Source organism: Mobula hypostoma, chromosome 11 (genome assembly GCF_963921235.1).
Source record: "Mobula hypostoma chromosome 11, sMobHyp1.1, whole genome shotgun sequence".
Taxonomy (NCBI): Eukaryota; Metazoa; Chordata; class Chondrichthyes; order Myliobatiformes; family Myliobatidae; genus Mobula; species Mobula hypostoma.
In genome coordinates, this window is record NC_086107.1 from 56,945,230 (window position 1) to 56,966,460 (window position 21,231).

General features: G+C 44.1%; 1 protein-coding gene across 7 annotated transcripts in view; it reads right to left on the reverse strand.

The window, feature by feature from the left end:
• The window catches only part of LOC134353772 (receptor-type tyrosine-protein phosphatase eta-like), a 299,381-nt gene that overhangs the window by 97,374 nt on the left and 180,776 nt on the right, over positions 1-21,231 (reverse strand). For 6 of the 7 annotated variants that reach the window (XR_010019675.1, XM_063062133.1, XM_063062132.1 and 3 more), the window contains 4 exons: positions 20,962-21,228; positions 9,351-9,623; positions 8,585-8,857; positions 7,417-7,683 (listed from right to left, as the gene is read on the reverse strand). Coding sequence is in view for 6 of the 7 variants with exons in the window: in XM_063062133.1 (XP_062918203.1) it covers positions 7,417-7,683; positions 8,585-8,857; positions 9,351-9,623; positions 20,962-21,228 (1,080 nt within the window). In the remaining variant the exon portion in view is untranslated. The remainder of the gene's footprint in view (positions 1-7,416; positions 7,684-8,584; positions 8,858-9,350; positions 9,624-20,961; positions 21,229-21,231) is intronic. The other variant, XM_063062130.1, reaches the window with a different exon arrangement.

The window sequence follows — 21,231 nt, forward strand, 5'->3', positions numbered from 1 at the left end:
GATTCATTTCACAATACTAGATCAAGTACAGCCTCTCCTCTTGTCGGCTTATCTACATATTGCATCAAGAAACCTTCCTGAACAAACCTAACAAAGTCCACGCTATCTAAACCCCTTGCTCTAGGGAGATGCCAATCAACACTTGGGAAATTAAAATCTCCCACCATGACAACCCTGTTATGATTACACCTTTCCAGAATGTCTCCCTCTCTGCTCCACGATGTCTCTGTTACTATTAGGTGGTCTATAAAAAATCACCCCGTATAGTTATTGACCTCTTCATGTTCTTAACTTCCACTCACAGAGACCCCATAGAGAATCCCTCCATGACTTCTCCTTTTCCGCAGCTGTGACACTATCTCTGATCAGCAGTGCCACAACCCCCACGTCTTTTGCCTCCCTCCCTGTCCTTTCTGAAACATCTAAAGCCTGGAACTCTAAGTAACCATTCCTGCCCCTGAGCATCCAAGTCTCTGTAATGGCCACAACATCATAGCTTCAAGTACTGATCCATACTTTAAACTCATCCGCTTTATTCATAATACTCCTTGCATTAAAACAGGCACATCTCAAACCATCGGTTTGAGCGCGTCCCTTCTCTATCACTTGCCTATCCTTCCTCTTGCACTGCCTCTAATCTTTCTCTATTTGTGAGCCAACTGCCTCTTCCTCCGTCCCTTCAGTTAGGATCCCACCCCCCAGCAATTCCAGTTTAAACTCTCTCCAATAGCTGTAGCAAACCCCCCCACCAGGATATTGGTCCCCCTGGGATTCAAGTGCAACCCATCTTTTTTGTACAGGTCACACCTGCCCCAGAAGAGGTCCCAATGATCCAGAAATCTGAACCTTGCCCACTGCTCCAATCCCTCAGCCACGCATTTATCCTCCACCTCATTCTATTCCTACACTCACTGTCACATGACACAGGCAGTAAACCTGAGATTACTACCTTTGAGGTCCTGTCTGTCTGTCTGTATCTTGTTTTACGGCGGTTGGCATCCAGCTTAATGGTGCATTACCGCCACCCTCTGCTCCAGAATGTGCACTGGACATACATTCTAAATCCCTTCACCCAATCACACACACACACACAGACATACAAACCTACACTTCACCCTCCCATCTTTGACCATCCTAGTATCCTATTCCTGTTTATTCGTCATATTCTATAAAAAACCCCTGTACCCCTTAAAAACGCTAAAAATACCCGGACTTGTGCTCTCTCACCCATGCCCAGCAATCCTTTTAATGTGAATTCCTGCATCCCCAACTCCCTTAATTTATTTCTCATCATCTCTCTCTGTATCCCATACTTCCTGCAACTCAGAACTACATGTTCTACTGACTCCTCTTCTTTGAGGTCCAGCTTCTCAACTTCCTTCCTAATTCCCTGTAGTTTGTTTTCAGTACATCCTCCCTTTTCCTATCTATGTCATTGGCACCAATATGCACCATGACCTCTGGCTGTTCACTTTCCCACTTCAGGAATTCGTGGACGCGATCAAAAACATCCCAAACCCTGTCACCTGGGAGGCAAACTACCGTCCGCGTATCTTTCCTGTGTCCACAGAATTGCCTGTCTGACCCCCTAACTATCGAGTCCCTTATCACTGCTGACATCCTCTTCCTTTCCCTACCTTTCTGAGCCACAGGGCCAGACTCTGTGCTAGTGGCACGGCCACTGTTGCTTCCCCCAGGTAGGCCGTCCCCACCCCGCCAACAGTACTCAAACAAGAGTACTTATTGTTAAGGGCGATAGCCACAGGGTACTCTCTAGCATCTGACTGTTGCCCTTCCGTCTCCTGACTGTTACCCACTTACCTGTCTGCCGAGGCCCCGGTGTGACTACTTGCTTATAGCTGCTCTCTATCACCTCCTCACTCTCCCTGACCAAACGAAGGTCATCGAGCTGCATCTCCAGTTCCCTAATGCAGTCCTTAAGGAGCTGCAGCTCAATGCACCCAGCAGAGATGTGGCCGTTTGGGAGGCTGGGTGTCACCCGGACTTCCCACATCTGACTCCGAGCACAGAACACTGGCCTCACCCACAGACTTCCAGTCTGTAATCTACACAGGTAACCTACTTCACCTTGACTTGTTATCCCTTGACCCCGTTGAGCCAAAGCCCCCCTTCTCTGCCTCCCTCTGCTCTGTCGCCCGCTTCTCCGGTGTCTGCTCTATAAAGCTGTCTCCTTTAAACTCTTCTGACTGTTCTAACTGGCTGACGTCCATGCGCTTGTGCAGTCGTGCCTTGATCTATGTGCCTTGGTTCACAAACAGTTTCGTGAAAGTACAGGTTAACCATATCTCTAATTAAAAATGCAAAGGATCATGGAACTTCCCCATGTACCCCCACCAACCCCAGGCAATGTGTAAAAGTAATACTGGAAAAGGTTACTTGGAACTTCTCTGCTGCAACATCTCTGTTGATCAGTGCCAGAAATATATCATAATTTAATAAGGTGGGCCAAGGCGAGCTTTCACAATATAAGACATATTACTTTTCTTACCTTTGCTTCCATTCACATGGAAGCATCTACATCCAGCTTCGATTGCTGGAATTGATCACGAGTTTGGCTGGTAAGTATAAGCATCAGTGGAGAGAGCATGTCCGAGATCTGGTGAATTTCATCCATCCCAATTTAGGACCACTTCATTTTTATCAACCTTCAATTGAGTGGCGTGCATCTACAGCCAAAAGGCACACTTTGTGCTGAGTTAAACTTATGTAGATCAAGCTCACTGTAAGAACACCAAAGGAGTTTCCTTTTTCTCCCTGGATGTTCTGATGTCCTCACTTGCAGGCCCCAGTTAGTTTGATTTGGCAACAACATCTCCTCCATAATCTCCATCAAAACAGGTACACTTCAAGACTGTGTGCTGAACCTCCTACTCTACTTCTTTATGAGTGTGAGACTAAGCAGAACTCCAGTGCCATATTTACATTTGCCAATCTAATCACTGTCGTAGGCCGAATCAAAAGTGGAAACAAATCAGCTTATAGGAGGGAGATTGAAAATCTGGGGAGTGCTAGATTTTTTAAAAAATGTGCAAAAACAGAAATACTGTTTAAAAAAAAGTGAGGTAGTGTCCAAAGCTTCAATGTCAATTTAGGAATCAGATGGCAGAGGGGAAGAAGCTGTTCTTGAATCACTGCATGTGTGCCTTCAGGCTTCTGTATCTCTGACATGATGGTAACATTGAGCAGATTATTGGCACCCAGTTGCCCACCATTGAGAACATCTACCATAAACGCTGCCTGGGCAGGGCAAAACGCATTATCAGGGATGCATCTCACCCTAACCATGGACTTTTTACTCTCCTCCCATCCGCTAGGCACTACAGGAGCTTCCGCTCCTGCACCAGCAGGCACAGGAAGAGCTTCTTCCCTGAGGCTGTGATCCTGTTGAACCTCTCATCACAGCGCTAAGCAGTATTGCATGCGTATTGTACTGTCTCAATACTTTCATATTTGTGTGCTGTAGCACTTTTTTTATTTGCAGTTATTTTGTAAATAACACTATTCTTTGCATTTCTGGTCAGATGCTAAATGCATTTCATTGGCTTTGTATCCGTACTTGGCACAATGACAATGAAGTTGAAGCTAATCTAATCTAATCTAATCTAAAAGGGCATACCCTAGGTTCTGGAGGTCCTTAATAAAGGATGCTGCCTTTCTGAGATACCGCTCCCTAACGATGTCCTGGGTAGTTTGTAGGCTAGTGCCTAAGATGGAGCTGACTAGATTTACAACCTTCTGCAGCTTCTTTCGGTCCTGTGCAGTAGCCCCTCCATACCAGACAGTGATGCAGCCTGTCAGAATGCTCTCTACGGTACAACTATAGATGTTTTTGAGTGTATTTGTTGACATGCCAAATCTCTTCAAACTCCTAATGAAGTATAGCCGCTGTCTTACCCTCTTTGTGACTACATCAATATGTTGGGACCAGGTTAGATCCTCAGAGATCTTGACACCCGGGAACTTGAAGCTGCTCACTCTCTCCACTTCTGATCCCTCAATGAGGATTAGTATGTGTTCCTTTGTCTTACTGTCACAGTGGGGTGCTGGGAATGGACTCAAATGCGAGACACAGACACTGAAGTACAACGAACAGGACTTGACTAGAGTAGGGACGTGACAGCATTCAGACCAGGAGCAGGGACAAGGACGCAGACTTGGGTGAAGGAAAGCGGGACCAGGACTAGAAAACATGGACTAGGAAACAAGGCTTCGACTCTGAGCCCGAGACTGGACAAAGACCCAGAACCTGGGTCTTGCCTCGGGCTCGGACCCGAGAACTAGACAAGGACATGACATGGCTTCAGGACAGGATATGGCTGGGGTCCAGAGGCCTGAGCTTGCAGACAGGCTGGGGTCTTTGCTCTTGAGGCTTGAGGCTGGGGTCTTGGGTCTTGAGCTTGGCTGCAGGCTGGGGTCTTGGGACTTGGGTCTTGAGCTTGGCTTCAGGCTGGATTCTTGGGTCTTGGGTCTTGAGCTTAGCTGCAGGCTGGGAGCTTGGCTTGGGGTCGTCGAGGCTTGGGTTCTTGGAGCTTGGCTTGGGATCCTCAAGGCTTAGGTTCTTGGAGCTTGGCTTGGGATCCTCGAGGCTTGGGTTCTTGGAGCTTGGCTGCGGGATCGTCGAGGCTAGGGTTCTTGGAATGAGGAGGCTGATAACTCGGAGGGTGGAGCTCAGAGACAGACTGGGAACTGTACATCAACATAGAGCCAGGACTTATCCATCGAAAAGCCGGGACTTATCCATCGATAAGCCAGGATTCATCTTTAACACGACACTAACACGAGACTGGATAGTACATAGACATAGATCTGGGACTTATCCTAAAACAAACCGGGACTCAACTTTATCTCCACACCAATGTGGGACAGGTCCACCTGTTGGGTAATGGCAGAACGGCCAGACTTACCCATCAGAAGCAAAGACAAGAGAAGACAGGTCCCCCCGCAGGGCAACGGCAAAATGGCCTGACACCCCACGGAGGTGAGGACAAGACAAGACAGGACACCCCGCAGGGTGATGGCAGAATGGCCTCACTTACCCCACAGAGGCAAGGACAAGACAGATCCCCCCGCAGGGCAAAGGCAAAACAACCTGACTTACCCCACGGAGGCGAGGACAAGAAGAGACAAACACCAAAGAACAACAGACAGTTCCTTCTCTACATCGAGGTTGCTCCGAGTCGCAGTATGGCCAGCAACCTCAGCTGGCTACGGAAACAGCCGGATCCCTACCTAGCTCGGAGTTGCTGGCAGCCAGTCAGCTGGCCCTGGAAACAACCAAATCCATACCGCAAAGACGGCTCTACCGACAGCATGGCTCCATGAAGTGATGGTTCTCTAACGCGGCCTAAAGGAAGCAAGTGGCCGCTCTAGCATTCCGGCAGGTTGCTCCCAGGGAATCTTGACAAGACAAACCAGCACCTCACACTCAACCCCAACCTACTTATTTTCCAAGCTCCAAGATGGGAATCAGGTGTCCATGATTAACTCAAACAAGGGTCAGCTGGAAGACCCAGACTCCTGAGTCCACGGACCGGACCGTGAACTGGAATGTGGACCTCATGGACCAGACCATGTCACTTACCCTTCCCAAAGTCCACAATCTTTCGCCTTACTGACATTGAGTGCCAGGTTGTTGCTGCGGCACCATTCCACTAGTTAGCATATCTCACTCCTGTAAGCCCTCTTGTCACAACCTGAGATTCTACCAACAATGGTTGTATCATCAGCAAACTTGTAGAGGGTATTTGTGCTATGCCTAGCCACATAGCCATGTGTATACAGAGAGTAGAGCAGTGGGCTAAGCACACATCCCCGAGGTGCACTAGTGTTGATCGTCAACGAGGAGGATATATCACCAATCCGCACAGACTATGGTCTTCCGGTTAGGAAGTCGAGGATCCAATTGCAGAGGGAGGTACAGAGGCCCAGGCTCTGCAACTTCTCAATCAGGCCATCGTGCCACTACGAAATATACTATTAACTGCACATCTATTGAAGCTTGGCCAAGTTTTAGATGGCATGCCAAATCAACGTATGTTCATAAGAGGAGTAGAGACATTGCTGTGCCATCTCTGTAATAGCACTTATGTACAGGGCACAGGACAGATCCCCTGAAATGATAGCACTGCGGTGTTTAAAGATTTTGACCTTCTCCATATCTGACCCTTCCATGAGGAGCGGCTGACAGACTTCTGGTTTGTTCCTCCTGTAGTGAATAATCAGCTCTTTGGTCTTGCTGTCATGAAGGGAGAGGTTGTGTTGTGGTACCAATCATTCAGATTTTCAATCTCTCTCCTATATGACAATTCATCACCATCTTGGATCGGCCAACGACAATGTTATTGTCAGTGATCTCAGGATTGCTACCCATACCACGTGCTTGTGAGGCCAGAACTAGGAAGATTATACAGTTCAATACATGGCTGAGGAGTTGGTGTAGGAGGGAGGGCATAAGAATTTAGGATCATTAGGCTCTCTTTCAGGGAAGGTGGGACCTGTACACAAGGGATGGTTTGCACCAGAACTGGAGGGGAAGTTTTGTTCATGCTGCATGTGGATGGGAATCATAGTGCCAGAACAGTTAGTGGAAACAGATGTTGGTAAGACCTCAGACAAAGTTAGGAATCAAAAGTTTGAGCAAAGTGTGGCTACTGTACTGAGTTTCGTATATTTCAATGCAAGAAATATCGTAGGAAAGGCAGATGATAGTGCCGAAGATGAGGTAGCTGGTTTACAAACAGAGGCAATTTCTTGTGAGGAGAGACTGTTGAAAGGGCAAAATGGCAGTCAATAGGATAAGTTGCAATGTAAAAAGTGGACAAAATCAAAAAGGGTTATTGCAGGACTGAAGGTGAAATATTTGAATGTGTGCAGTATATGGAATAAGGTAGGTGAATTTGTAGCACAGTTATAGATTGGCATGTATGATGTTGTATGCATAGTGAATCAAGATGATAGCTGAGAGCTTAATGGCCAAGGATACACATTGTATTCCAGTGGCAACCCTTATTTTACAGTTTCATTCATGTGTCTCTTTCAGTATTTAATACTAGTACCCTGATTCAAGCAAAAGAAACTTGATCAGACTAGATCTGTAAATTATCAGACAAACATTGGTAACAGAGACAATGAACAGAATAGTATGAATGAGAAAGGAATTCTCAAATTGATGTTATACGAGTGAAGAGTTGAATCTAGTAAGTTATTTATTGAATAAACTGTAGCATTGTTAACTTTTATTTACATTTAAACTGTTTTACACACCTATGCCAAAGCTTTAACATTCTAACTATATAGTAAAGAATTTTCTCAAGGAAAGCTGTAATTTACAAAGTGCTCTTGTTTTAAGAATCAAGTTGGAAACATGAAAATATAGATATTTCTTACTACACTTACGTGTCATGTGATTGATCTCCTCAATGCCACTCGACAGGTTTCTGGGTCCAAGGGTGGCCACGGAAATTGTGTATTCTGTTGCAGAGCTAAGATTTGAAATTGTGATGAAGCTTGACTGTTCGACAATAGACCTTGTAGAAGAACCATCACTGTAGGTTATATTGAAAGAGTAACTTCCATCATCCATATCAGCAGGTGCTCCCCAGTTTAATGAGATGAAATTGGTACTGAAGTTCAACACCTGGATAGTACCAGGTGGGCTTGGAACTGAATGAGGAAAGAAAGTGTACAGTTGTTTTGAACAGCACCAATATACAGAGATTTCTTTTGAGCTTTTGATATTCTTGGTTATTATTTCTTGATTGGCCACACTTTGCGATATGAAACACTACTTGAGGATCAGAGTAGAGGAAAATATACTGTATAATTTCAGCAGGAGTCAGCTGCTAAAAATTTCCCAAATGTTTTGAAATATTTGTCAATGTTATTTTCCTTAAAAGTGCGGCAAGAACTTAAGGTGGCTGAGACAAAAGGCTTGTATCAGAATAACAAATCAGGCAGATGGAAACATAGAAATATTGTGAGAGTGGACATGACAAATGTTAATTGCAGTCGATTGTCAATACTCTAACCTTTGATGTAGATTAACGTCTGATACCTTGTGTATATTTGTTTTATTTGTTGAGATTCAAATAAAACAAGGTTTAGCAGTTTCAACCTAAGAACCATCTTCAGACAACACAGTAAATAATGAGTACTGTAATCAACTTAAAACCAAATGAATCAATATGTTCAATTGCACTACAGGAAACCATACCTACATAAATTAAAAAGCTGATATTCCTTATTAAAATACCAAGTAAAAAACCTCACTGATAACCAGCTTTTAGTAAATTTAGTGTAGAAAATTGAAACTTCCTGACATTATGTTAATAATTAAACCTCAAAAGTATTTCATTGGGTGTCAAGTGTTATGGTCCCCAATAATTAAATGTTGAACCTGGGTCAAACAATCAATGTTAGTGAAACGCTGGAGATCAAGTTCCTCAATCATGGTGATTTCACATCCCAAACTTGGCAACTGGTGCTTAAGAATGTGTTCCACATTCATCATTTCTAATACAAAAGACAAATTCAATTAAAAGAGCTCCTCACACTTTGCACATACCTGTTATACCCTGTACATTGGCAGAGGTAACATTGAAAGGTCCACTGCTTGTAATCACTGTGATGTTGTACACTCGACCAGGTTGAAGATCAGTGAAAATTACAGAAGTGGAATTTGTACTGTTGACTTTTTGTACTGATGTGTTTTTTACATCTTGAAGAGTGATAAAGAACACCTCCACGTTTCCAGGTGGTGGAATCCAGGACACAAACAATCTATCCACTGTTCCATTGCTGCTAACACTGATGTTTTCTTCTGGTATTTGCACGGATTCTGTGAGATGAAAGAAATGATGCGATTTTCCAGGAGGATTCAGACACAAAACGTAATGTGGTGTAAGGTAAGTAATGTTCATCACAGAATAGGAACATAGAAACATCTCAGCAGATGAGAGTGTTATCCAAGTATTGAATCGTGTTTAAACTGATGAGGAGGAATTACAAGTATTGTATAGTTAATAAAGCTCAAAACCTGGTAGAATCAAAATCAGGAAATTGCAACAGATTAAGCAGCATCTGTGGAGAGAACAACTGAGGTCAAAGTGAAAGATGAACTGCTTTTCCTCAAACTATCTTTGAGCTTCACTGTAATAGTGTAAGAAACCAAAGAGTGAGAGCCCAGAGTGGGAATGGGCCAGAAGTTAAAGTGACACACATTTTCTGCAGATTGAGTGGTGGTGTTCAGAAATTTGCTTTTGGGTTCTTCAGTGGAAATGAATTATTTATATAATTTACTATAGAGGGATGATACCTTCTGCGGTACTTACTTGTGTAGCTGGATACTTCTCTGGAATCAGACTGGACATTTGCTACAAGTGTGATAACAGTGAACGTGTTATTGGTTCCAGCGATCAGATTGCTCACAGTGGCATTTTCAAATTGTACAGTTTCATTTTGAATGGTAATGGTAGGTTCTGAACTATCTTCTGTCACTACCCAATAGCGATAGTCATCTTTATATCCTATTGGTTGCTTCCAATTCAGTGTTATGGAGTTGGTGCCAACATCGTCAACTTGTAGGCTGTTCACTACATTTGGTTCTGTTGGGGGAATAAGTTAGTTTTGTTGATTATTTTTGAAAACCAATTACTTTTGATAAATATATTTTATGAACTGAGAATAGCTCAGATTTGATGGCTAATGTAAAACAGATGGTGGTAAGTTTTCATTGTACTTCTGCTTCCAAACCCATTTTCATGGGCACTAGTCTCCCCAGCATTGAGGACATCTTCAAAAGGCTGTGCCTCAAATGGCAGCATCCATCATTAAGGACGTTAACCTTTGCAAATGACCTGTTTTCATTACCACCATCAGTAAGGAGTTGCAGGAGCCTGAAGTCACACCTTAAAGTTTCCAGAAACAGCTTCGACCCTTTCAGCATCAGATTTCTGAATGGTCCAAGAATCCACGAACACAACCTCCCTATTCCTCTTTTGTACTATTCATTGATTTTATTTTTATTGGAATTTATAGTATTTTTTATGTCTTCAACTGTACTGCTGTGTAAAACAACAAGTTTTACAACACATGTCAGAGACAATAACCCTGATTCTGATTCTGAACTGTGATCACAAAAGTTATCCTTCAAAGGCATACCTGTACTGCACAACTAATGCTCTTCTTAGCTACTTTCTGTACCATGGCCGTAGTAATGTTCCTGAAAGACAGAGACTATACTAGAAAACATAGAAAGCCAACAGCACAATACAGGCCCTTCACCTCACAAAGGTGTGCCGAACATGTCCCTACCTTAGAAATTAACAAGGCTTACCCTTCGCTCTCTGTTTTTCTAAGCTCGATATACCTATCCAGGAGTCTCTTAAAAGACTCTATTGTATCCTCCTCCACAACTGTCGCCGGCGGAACATTCCGCACACTCACCACCCTCTATGTAAAAAACTTACTCCTGTCATCTCCTCTGTACCTACTTCCGAGCACCTTAAAACTGTGCACTCTCATGCTAGCCATTTCAGAACTGGGAAAAAGGTTCTGACCATTCATACAATCAATATCTCTCATCATCTTATACACCTCTATCAGGTCACCTTTCATCCTCCGTTGCTTCAAGGAGAAGAGGCCGAGTCCTCTCAACATATTCTCGTAAGGCATGCTCCCCAATCCAGGCAACATCCTTGTAAATCTCTTCTGCACCCTGTCTATTGTTTCCAGCCTTCTGATAATGAGGCGACCAGAACTGAGCACAGCTCTCCAAGTGGGGTCTGACCATGGTCCTATAGAGCTGCAACATTATAGCTCCTAAACTCAATCCCATGATTGATGAAGGCCAATGCACCCTATGCTTTCTTAACCACAGAGTCAACCTGTGTAGCAGCTTTGAGTGTCCTGTGGACTTGGATCCCAAGATCCCTCTGATCCTTCACACTGCCAAGAGTCTTACCATTAATACTATATTCTGCCGTCATATTTGACCTACCAAAATGAACCACCTCACACTTATCTGCGTTGAACTCCATCTACCACTTCTCAGACCAGTTTTCATCTTATCGATATCCCGCTGTAACCTCTGACAGCCCTCCACACTATCCACAACACCCCAATCTATGTGTCATCAGCAAATTTACTAACCCATCCCTCCACATCTTCATCCAGGTCACTTAGAAAAATCACGAAGAGTAAGGGTCTCAGAGCAGTTCCCTGAAGTACACCACTGGTCACCAGCTCCCATGCATAATATGACCCGTCTACAACCCCTCTTTGCCTTCTGTGGGCAAGCCAATTCTGAATCCACAAAGCAATGTCCCCTTGTATCCCATGTCTCCTTACTTTCTCAATAAGCCTTGCATGGGGTACCTTATCAAATGTCTTGCTGAAATCCATATACACTACATCTACTGCTCTATCTTCACATACTTGGAGAATGCTTTGGGGTTTTCTGTACTTCTGTCCACCAAGGCCTTCTCATGGCCCCTTCTGGCTCTCCTGATTTTGTTCTTAAACTCCTTTCTGCTAGCCTTATAATCTTCAAGATTCTATCATTATCTAGTTTTTTGAACCTTTCCTAAACTTTTCTTTTCTTCTTGACTAGATTTACAACAGCCTTTGTACACCACGCTTCCTGTACCCTACCATCCGTTCCGTCACATTGGAATGTACATATGCAGAATTCAACGCAAATATCCCCTGAACATTTGCCACATTCCTGCCATACATTTCCCTGAGAACATCTGTTCCCAATTTATGGTTCCAAGTTCCTGCCTGATAGCCTCATATTTCCCCTTACTCCAATTCAACACTTTCCTGATGTCTGTTCCTATCCCTCTCCAATGCTATGGTAAAGGAGAGAGAATTGTGATCACTATCTCCAAAATGCTATCCCACTGAGAGATCTGACACCTGACCAGATTCATTTCACAATACTAGATCAAGTACAGCCTCTCCTCTTGTCGGCTTATCTACATATTGCATCAAGAAACCTTCCTGAACAAACCTAACAAAGTCCACGCTATCTAAACCCCTTGCTCTAGGGAGATGCCAATCAACACTTGGGAAATTAAAATCTCCCACCATGACAACCCTGTTATGATTACACCTTTCCAGAATGTCTCCCTCTCTGCTCCACGATGTCTCTGTTACTATTAGGTGGTCTATAAAAAATCACCCCGTATAGTTATTGACCTCTTCATGTTCCTAACTTCCACTCACAGAGACCCCGTAGAGAATCCCTCCAAACTTCTCCTTTTCTGCAGCTGTGACACTATCTCTGATCAGCAGTGCCACAACCCCCACATCTTTTGCCTCCCTCCCTGTCCTTTCTGAAACATCTAAAGCCTGGAACTCTAAGTAACCATTGCTGCCCCTGAGCATCCAAGTCTCTGTAATGGCCACAACATCATAGCTTCAAGTACTGATCCATGCTTTAAACTCATCCGCTTTATTCATAATACTCCTTGCATTAAAACAGGCACATCTCAAACCATTGGTCTGAGCGCGTCCCTTCTTTATCACCTGCCTATCCTCCCTCTTGCACTGCCTCTAATCTTTCCCTATTTGTGAGCCAACTGCCTCTTCCTCCGTCCCTTCAGTTAGGATCCCACCCCCCAGCAATTCCAGTTTAAACTCTCTCCAATAGCTGTAGCAAACCTCCCCACCAGGATATTGTTTCCCCTGGGATTCAAGTGCAACCCGTCCTTTTTGTACAGGTCACACCTGCCCCAAAAGAGGTCCCAATGACCAGAAATCTGAATCTCTGCCCCCTGCTCCAATCCCTCAGCCACGCATTTATCCTCCACCTCATTCTATTCCTATACTCACTGTCACATGAGACAGGCAGTAAACCTGAGATTACTACCTTTGAGGTCCTGCTTCTCAGCTTCCTTCCTAACTCCTTGTAGTTTGTTTTCAGTACATCCTCCCTTTTCCTATCTATGTCATTGGCACCAATATGTACCATGACCTCTGGCTGTTCACCTTCCCACTTCAGGATTTCGCTCATGTGATCAGAAACATCCCAAACCCTGGCACCTGGGAGGCAAACTACAGTCTGCGTATCTTTCCTGTGTCCACAGAATTGCCTGTCTGACCTCCTAACTATAGAGTGCCCTATCACTGCTGACATCCTCTTCCTTTCCCTACCCTTCTGAGCCACAGGGCCAGACTCTGCTAGAGGCACAGCCACTGTTGCTTCTCCCAGGTAGGCCGTTCCCCCCCCCCCCCCCAAACAGTACTCAAACAGCAGTACTTATTGTTAAGGGGGACAGCCACAGGGGTACTCCCTAGCATCTGACTCTTGCCCTTCCCTCTCCTGACTGTTACCCACTTACCTGTTTCCCGAGGCCCCGGTGTGACTACTTGCTTATAGCTGCTCTCTATCACCTCCTCACTCTCCCTGACCAAACGAAAGTCATCGAGCTGCATCTCCAGTTCCCTAATGCAGTCCTTAAGGAGCTGCAGCTCAATGCACCTGGCACAGATGTGGCCATTTGGGAGACTGGGAGTCACCCAGACTTCCCACATCTGACACCAAGCACAGAACACTGGCCTCACCCACATACTTCCAGTCTGTATTCTACACAGGTAACCTAACTTGCCTCAACCCGTTATCCTTTGACCCTGTTGAGCTAAAGCCCCCCTACTCTGTCTCCCCCTGCTCTATCACCTGCCTCTCCGGTGTCTGATCTATAAAGCTGTCTCCTTTAAACTCTTCTTGCTGTTCTAAACAGCTGACGTCCACGCGTTTGTGCAGTCGTGCCTCGAACGAACTGCTGAAGAAATAGCCGTCTCCTTTTAAACTCTTCTTGCTGTTCTAACTGGCTGACATACACCTGTATGTGCAGTCGTGCCTTGATCTATGTGCCTTGGTTCACAAACAGTTTTGTGAAAGTACAGGTTAACCATATCGCTAATTGTAAATGCAAAAGGTGATGGAACTTCCCCATGTGCCACCACCACCCCCAGGCAATGTGTAAAAGTAATACTGGAAAAGGTTACTAGGAACATCTCTTCTACGAGAACTCTGTTGATCAGTGCCAGAAATATATCATGATTTAATAAGGTGGGCCAGGGTGAGCTTTCACAATTTAAGACATATTACATTTCTTACCTTTGCTTCCATTCACATGGAAGCATCTACATCCAGCTTCGATTGCTGGAATTGATCACTAGTTTGGCTGGTAAGTATAAGCATCAGTGGAGAGAGCATGTCCGAGATCTGGTGAATTTCATCCATCTCAATTTAGGACCACTTCATTTTTATCAACCTTCAATTGAGTGGCATGCATCTACAGCCAAAAGGCATACTTTGTGCTGAGTTAAACTTATGTAGATCAAGCTCACTGTAAGAACACCAAAGGAGTTTCCTTTTTCTCCCTAGATGTTCTGATGTCCTCACTTGCAGACCCCAGTTATTTTGATTTGGCAACAACATCTCCTCCATAATCTCCATCAAAACAGGTACACTTCAAGACTGTGTGCTGAACCTCCTACTCTACTTCTTTATGAGTGTGAGACTAAGCAGAACTCCAGTGCCATATTTACATTTGCCAATCTAATCACTGTCGTAGGCTGAATCAAAAGTGGAAACAAATCAGCTTATAGGAGGGGGATTGAAAATCTGGGGAGTGCTGGCACAGCAATAACCTCTCACTCAATATCAGCAAGGCCAAGGAGATGATTGTTTTTTTACTTCAGGAGGAAACCAGAGGTCTATGAGTCAATCCTCAATGGAGATCAAAGGTGGAGAGGGTCAGAGTCTTTATATTTCTTGGAGTTATCAAACTTTCCTGGGTTTAACCATTATGAACAAAGTACTGCAGCACGTTTATTTTCTGGATGTTTGTGAAGATTCAACATGTCATACAAAACTTTGACAAACTTCTACAAGTGTGTGTTGGAGAGTATATTGTGAGGTTGCATCATAGCCTGGTATGGAAACACCAAAGCTATTGGAAGGAGAATCCTCCAGAAGTAGTAGATATGGCCCAGTCCATCATGCGAAAGATCTCTCCAGTATTGAGCACATCTATACATAGCACTGTCACAGGAAAGCAGCAACTATCATCATGGACCCACAGCATCCAGGCCATGCTCTCATCTCATTGCTGCCACTAGGAAGGTGCAGGAGCTTCAGGATCTCAACCACCAGTTCAAGAGCATTTATTAGCCTCAACCATCAGGCTTTTGAACCAAAGGGGATAGTTTCACTCCACTTCATCAGTGAAATGTCCGAATAAACTATACACTCAATATCAAGGACACTTCTGTTCATGTTCTCAATATGTATTTCTCAATAAAATATTTCAATTTTTATGACTATTTTTTCCTCTTTATTTTTGTACTTGCAATTTGTAATTTTTGTCTCATTGGTTGTTGTCCACCTTGTTGGGAGAGGTCTTTCATTGATATTATTGTTTTTCTTGTATTTACTGTAATTGCCCACAAGAAATTGAATCTCAGGTTTGTAATGGTGACATATATGTGCTTTGTAATAAATTTACTTTGTTTTGTAAATTTTTGGATTTTGAAAATAGTAAGGAAAAGACCTTGATATGAAACTACATGTCACATTCAATCTTCTGAAGCTCTTGATCAGGAGACGATGAAAAACATCCTGGTGGCCCATTGTGCATAATCCAGTGAAGCATCAACTCCAGGAAGAAAGCAGGTTAATAGAGGAGCGTGGGGGAAATGTCATAATTTGGAGCTGTCAGCAGAGGAGGGAAGAGAGGCTTTTAGTCTCAGAGTTGAATTCAGTTAGTCATGCTAACTATCAGTGGAATGCGCCCCCAAGTAAGGGAACATGTAGGAGAGTGCTTGGTTTGGCATCGAAAAATGCTTTGGGCAGTATCAGGCCTCTCATACTGATTCCATGAAATGTCAAGAAAGTGGAGAGAGCATGTCAACATTCCTTTGGACCTTTTACGAACCTTCTCTTGCAGACAATGGCAAAACTGGAGAAACAGGTCTTAGGAAAAAGTCTTCTATCTACCTTCGTTTAGGTATAAGCCATGCGCTAAGTGCTCAGTTAACTTTGACCCAGCAGTAAGCAGGTTTCCAGAACAGTAACTTGCTGCTCTTTCAATATGAGTGGTACTAACAAGGAACAGGAAACCATACTTTACCTTCTGAATGTCATTGCTGTGTTATTCAAGACAGGGATTGATTTTTTTTATAGGTATTAAGAAAATCAAAGTTCCAAGTAATTTTATTGTCACAATACACATGTGTCACAGATTATCCTGAGATTAATTTTCCTGCAGGCATTCACAGTAAGTGCAAAGAAACTCAGTAGAATCAATGAAAGACTGCACCCAACAAGATGGACAAACACTAATGTGCAAAAGACAACAAACAGTGCAAATACAAAAAGAGAAAACAAACAAGAATAATAAATAACTAAACAATAAGTATTGAGAACATGAGATGAGGAGCACTTGAAAGTGAGCCAATAGGTTGTGAAAACGATTCAGTGATGGGGCAAGAGAAAGTGAGTGAGTGGAACCCTGTGCTGCCTTCTTACAACAGATCTCTATGTAGATGTGCTCAAAGGTGGAGATGGCTTTACCAGAAATGTACTGGGCTGTATCCAATACTTTTTGTGGGCTTTTCTGTTCTAGGGCATTGCTGTTTCCATATCAGAATCAGAATCAGAATCAGGTTTATTATCACTGGTATGTGACCTGAAATTTGTTAACTTAGCAGCAGCAGTTCAATGGAATACATAATCTATCAGACAGAGAGAAATAAATAAGTAAAATAAAACATAATAAATAAAAAAGTAAATCAATTATGTGTGTTGAATAGATTTTTTAAAAAATGTGCAAGAACAGAAATACTGTTTAAAATAAGTGAGGTAGTGTCCAAAGCTTCAATGTCCATTTAGGAATCGGATGGCAGAGGGGAAGAAGCTGTTCTTGAATCACTGCGTGTGTGCCTGCAGGCTTCTGTATCTCTGACCTGATGGTAACATTGAGCAGATTATCGGCACCCAATTGCCCACCATTGAGAACATCTATCATAAACGCTGCCTGGGCAGGGCGAAAAGCATTAGCAGGAATGCATCTCACCCTAACCATGGACTTTTTACTCTCCTCCCATCCGCTAGGCACTACAGGAGCCTCTGCTCCCGCACCAGCAGGCACAGGAAGAGCTTCTTCCCTGAGGCTGTGACACTGTTGAACCTCTCATCACAGTGCTAAGCAGTATTGCATCCATATTGTACTGTCTCAGTACTTTTATATTTGTGTGTCGCAGCACTTTTTTTATTTGCAGTTATTTTTTAAATAACACTATTCTTTGCATTTCTGGTTAGATGCTAAATGCATTTCACTGGCTTTGCATCTATACTTGGCACAATGACAATAAAGTTGAATGTAATGTAATCTAATCTAGTCCAAAAGGGCCTACCCTGGGTTCTGGGGGTCGTTAATAATGGATGCTGCCTTTCTGAGACACCGGTCCCTAAAGATGTCCTGGGTAGTTTGTAGGCTAGTGCCCAAGATGGAGCTGACTAGATTTACAACCTTTTGCAGCTTCTTTCAGTCCTGTACAGTAGCCCCTCCATACCAGACAGTGATGCAGTCTGTCAGAATGCTCTCCATGGTACAACTATAGAAGTTTTTGAGTGTATTTGTTGACATGCCAAATCTCTTCAAACTCCTAATATAGCCGCTGTCTTACCCTTACCCTGTCATACATCAATATGTTGGGACCAGGTTAGATCCTCAGAGACCTTGACGCCCGGGAACTTGAAGCTGCTCACTCCCTCCACTTCTGATCCCTCTATGAGGATTATATATGTGTTCCTTTGTCTTACTGTCACAATGGGGTGCTGGGAACGGACCCAAATGCGAGACACAGACACTGAAGTACAATGAACAGGACTTGACTAGAGTAGGGACATGGCAGGATTCAGACCAGGAGCAGGGACAAGAACGCAGACTTGGGCTAGGGAAAGCGGGACCAGGACTAGAAACCATAGACTTGAGACAACGCTTCGACTCCAAACCCAAGACTGGACAAGGACCCAGAACCTGGGTCTTGCCTCGGGCTCGGACACCGGAACCAGACAAGGACATGACATAGCTTCAGGACAGGATGTGGCTGGGGTCCAGAGGCCTGAGCTTGCAGACAGGCTGGGTCTTTGCTCTTGAGGCTTGAGGCTGGGGTCTTGGGTCTTGAGCTTGGCTGCAGGCTGGGGTCTTGGGTCTTGAGCTTGGCTGCAGGCTTGGGTCTTGGGTCTTGAACTTGCCTGCAGGCTGGGGTCTTGGGTCTTGAGCTTGGTTGCATGCTGGGGTCTTGGTATGGAGGCTTGTGTTCTTGGAGCTTGGCTTGGGATCCTCGAGGCTTGGGTTCTTGGAGCTTGGCTGCGGGATCATCAAGGCTTGGGTTCTTGGAATGAGGAGGCTGATAACTTGGAGGCTGGAGCTCAGAGACAGACTAGGAACTGTACATCAGCATAGAGCCGGGACTTATCCATCGAAAAGCCAGGACTCATCTTTAACCTGACACTAACACGAGACTGGACAGTACATAGACATAGAGCTGGGACTTATCCTAAAACAAGCTAGGACTCAACTTTATCTCCACACCAAGGTGGGACAGGTCCACCTGTTGGGTAACGGCAGAACGGCCAGTCTTACCCATCAGAGGCAAAGACAAGGCAAGACAGATCCCCCCACAGGGCAATGGCAAAACGGCCTCACTTATCCCACGGAGGTGAGGACAAGAAGAGACAAACATCAAAGAACAACAGACAGTTCCTTCTCTGCATCTGGGTTGCTCTGAGTCGCAGTTTGGCCAGCAACCTCAGCTGGCTACGGAAACAGCTAGATCCCTACCTAGCTTGGAGTGGCTGGCGGCCAGTCAGCTGGCCCTGGAAACAACCAAAGACGGCTCTACCGACAGCATGGCTCCATGAAGTGATGGTTCTCTAACGCGACCTAAAGGTGGCAAGTGGCCGCTCTAGCATTCCGGCAGGTTGCTCCCAGGGAATCTTGACAAGACAAACCAGCACCTCACACTCAACCCCAAGACTACTTATATTCTTAGCCCCAAGGTAGGAATCAGATGCCTATGATTAACTCAAACAAGGGTCAGCTGGAAGACCCAGAATCCTGAGTCCATGAACCGGACCGTGAACCGGAATGCAGACTTCGCGGACCGGATCATGACACTTATCCTTCCCAAAGCCCACAATCTTTCGTTTTACAGACGTCGAGTGCCAGGTTGTTGCTGTGGCACCATTCCACTAGTTAGCATATCTCACTCCTGTAAGCCCTCTTGTCACAACCTGAGATTCTACCAACAATGGTTGTATCATCAGCAAACTTGTAGAGGGTATTTGTACTATGCCTAGCCACACAGCCATGTGTATACAGAGAGTAGAGCAGTGGGCTAAGCACACATCCCCGAGGTACACTAGTGTTGATCGTCAGCGATGAGGATATGTTATCACCAATCCGCACAGAATATGGTATTCCGGTTAGGAAGACAAGGATCCAATTGCAGAGGGAGGTGCAGAGGCCCAGGCTCTGCAACTTCTCTATCAGGCCCTCGTGCCACCACTAAATATACTATTAACTGCACATCTATTGAAGCTTGGCCAGGTTTTAGATGGCATGCCAAATCAACGTATGTTCATAAGAAAGTAGAGACATTGCTGTGCCATCTTTGTAATAGCACTTATGTACAGGGCACAGGACAGATCCCCTGAAATGATAACACTGCGGTGTTTAAAGATTTTGATCTTCTCCATATCTGACCCTTCCATGAGGACCGGCTGACAGACTTCCGGTTTGTTCCTCCTGTAGTGAATAATCAGCTCTTTGGTCTTGCTGTCATGAAGGGAAAGGTTGTGTTGTGGTACCAATCATCCAGATTTTCAATCTCTCTCCTATATGACAATTCATCACCATCTTGGATCGGCCAACGACAATGTTATTGTCAGTGATCTCAGGATTGCTACCCGTATCACGTGCTTGTGAGGCCAGAACTAGGAAGATTATACAGTTCAATACATGGCTGAGGAGTTGGTGTAGGAGGGAGGGCATAAGAATTTAGGATCATTGGGCTCTCTTTCAGGGAAGGTGGGACCTGTACACAAGGGATGGTTTGCACCAGAACTGGAGGGGAAGTTTTGTTCGTGCTGCATGTGGATGGGAATCATAGTGCCAGAACAGTTAGTGGAAGCAGATGTTGGTAAGACCTCAGACAAAGTTAGGAATCAAAAGTTTGAGCACGGTGTGGCTATTGTACTGAGTTGCGTATATTTCAATGCAAGAAATATTGTAGGAAAGGCAGATGATAGTGCCGAAGATGAGGTAGCTGGTTTACAAACAGAGGCAATTTCTTGTGAGGAGAGACTGTTGAAAGGGCAAAATTGCAGTCAATAGGATAAGTTGCAATGTAAAAAGTGGGCAAAATCAAAAAGGATTATTGCAGGACTGAAGGTGAAATATTTGAATGTGTGCAGTATATGGAATAAGGTAGGTGAATTTGTAGCACAGTTATAGATTGGCATGTATGATGTTGTATGCATAGTGAATCAAGATGATAGCTGAGAGCTTAATGGCCAAGGATACACATTGTATTCCAGTGGTACCCCTTATTTTACAGTTTCATTCATGTGTCTCTTTCAGTGTTTAATACTAGATCCGTGATTCAAGCAAAAGAGACTTGATCAGACATGATCCGTAACTCATCAGACAAACATTGGTAACAGAGACAATGAACAGAACAGTGGTTTCTGGACACTTTACACTAAAATGTTAAAATATTTTCGTCAATCCACTCCACAGGACCTTATACAGCAATATCTGGAATAAGAGAATTGTGGTGGACTGAATATGAAAGCAGAAGAATAAAATCAAGGTGTTTATTTCTAAATTGCTCTTTGGAATTGAGAATGGATCTTTCACTTACGGGTGAACTGAGATATTGATACAACGTCACTCGATATATTTCCCCGAACAACAGTGGCCACAGAAATGGTGTAGTTGGTTCCAGAAGTAACGTTCAAAATTACTGTTGAAGTTGTATTTACTGTTTCTGACATTTTTGCAGAACCACTATCGTAAGTGACGTTGAAGGAATAACTTCCATCTTCCAGATCTGAAGGTGCACCCCACTTTAATGAGATGGAACTAGTGCTGAAGGTGGTCACAGTGATAGCTCCAGGAGCAGTGGGAACTG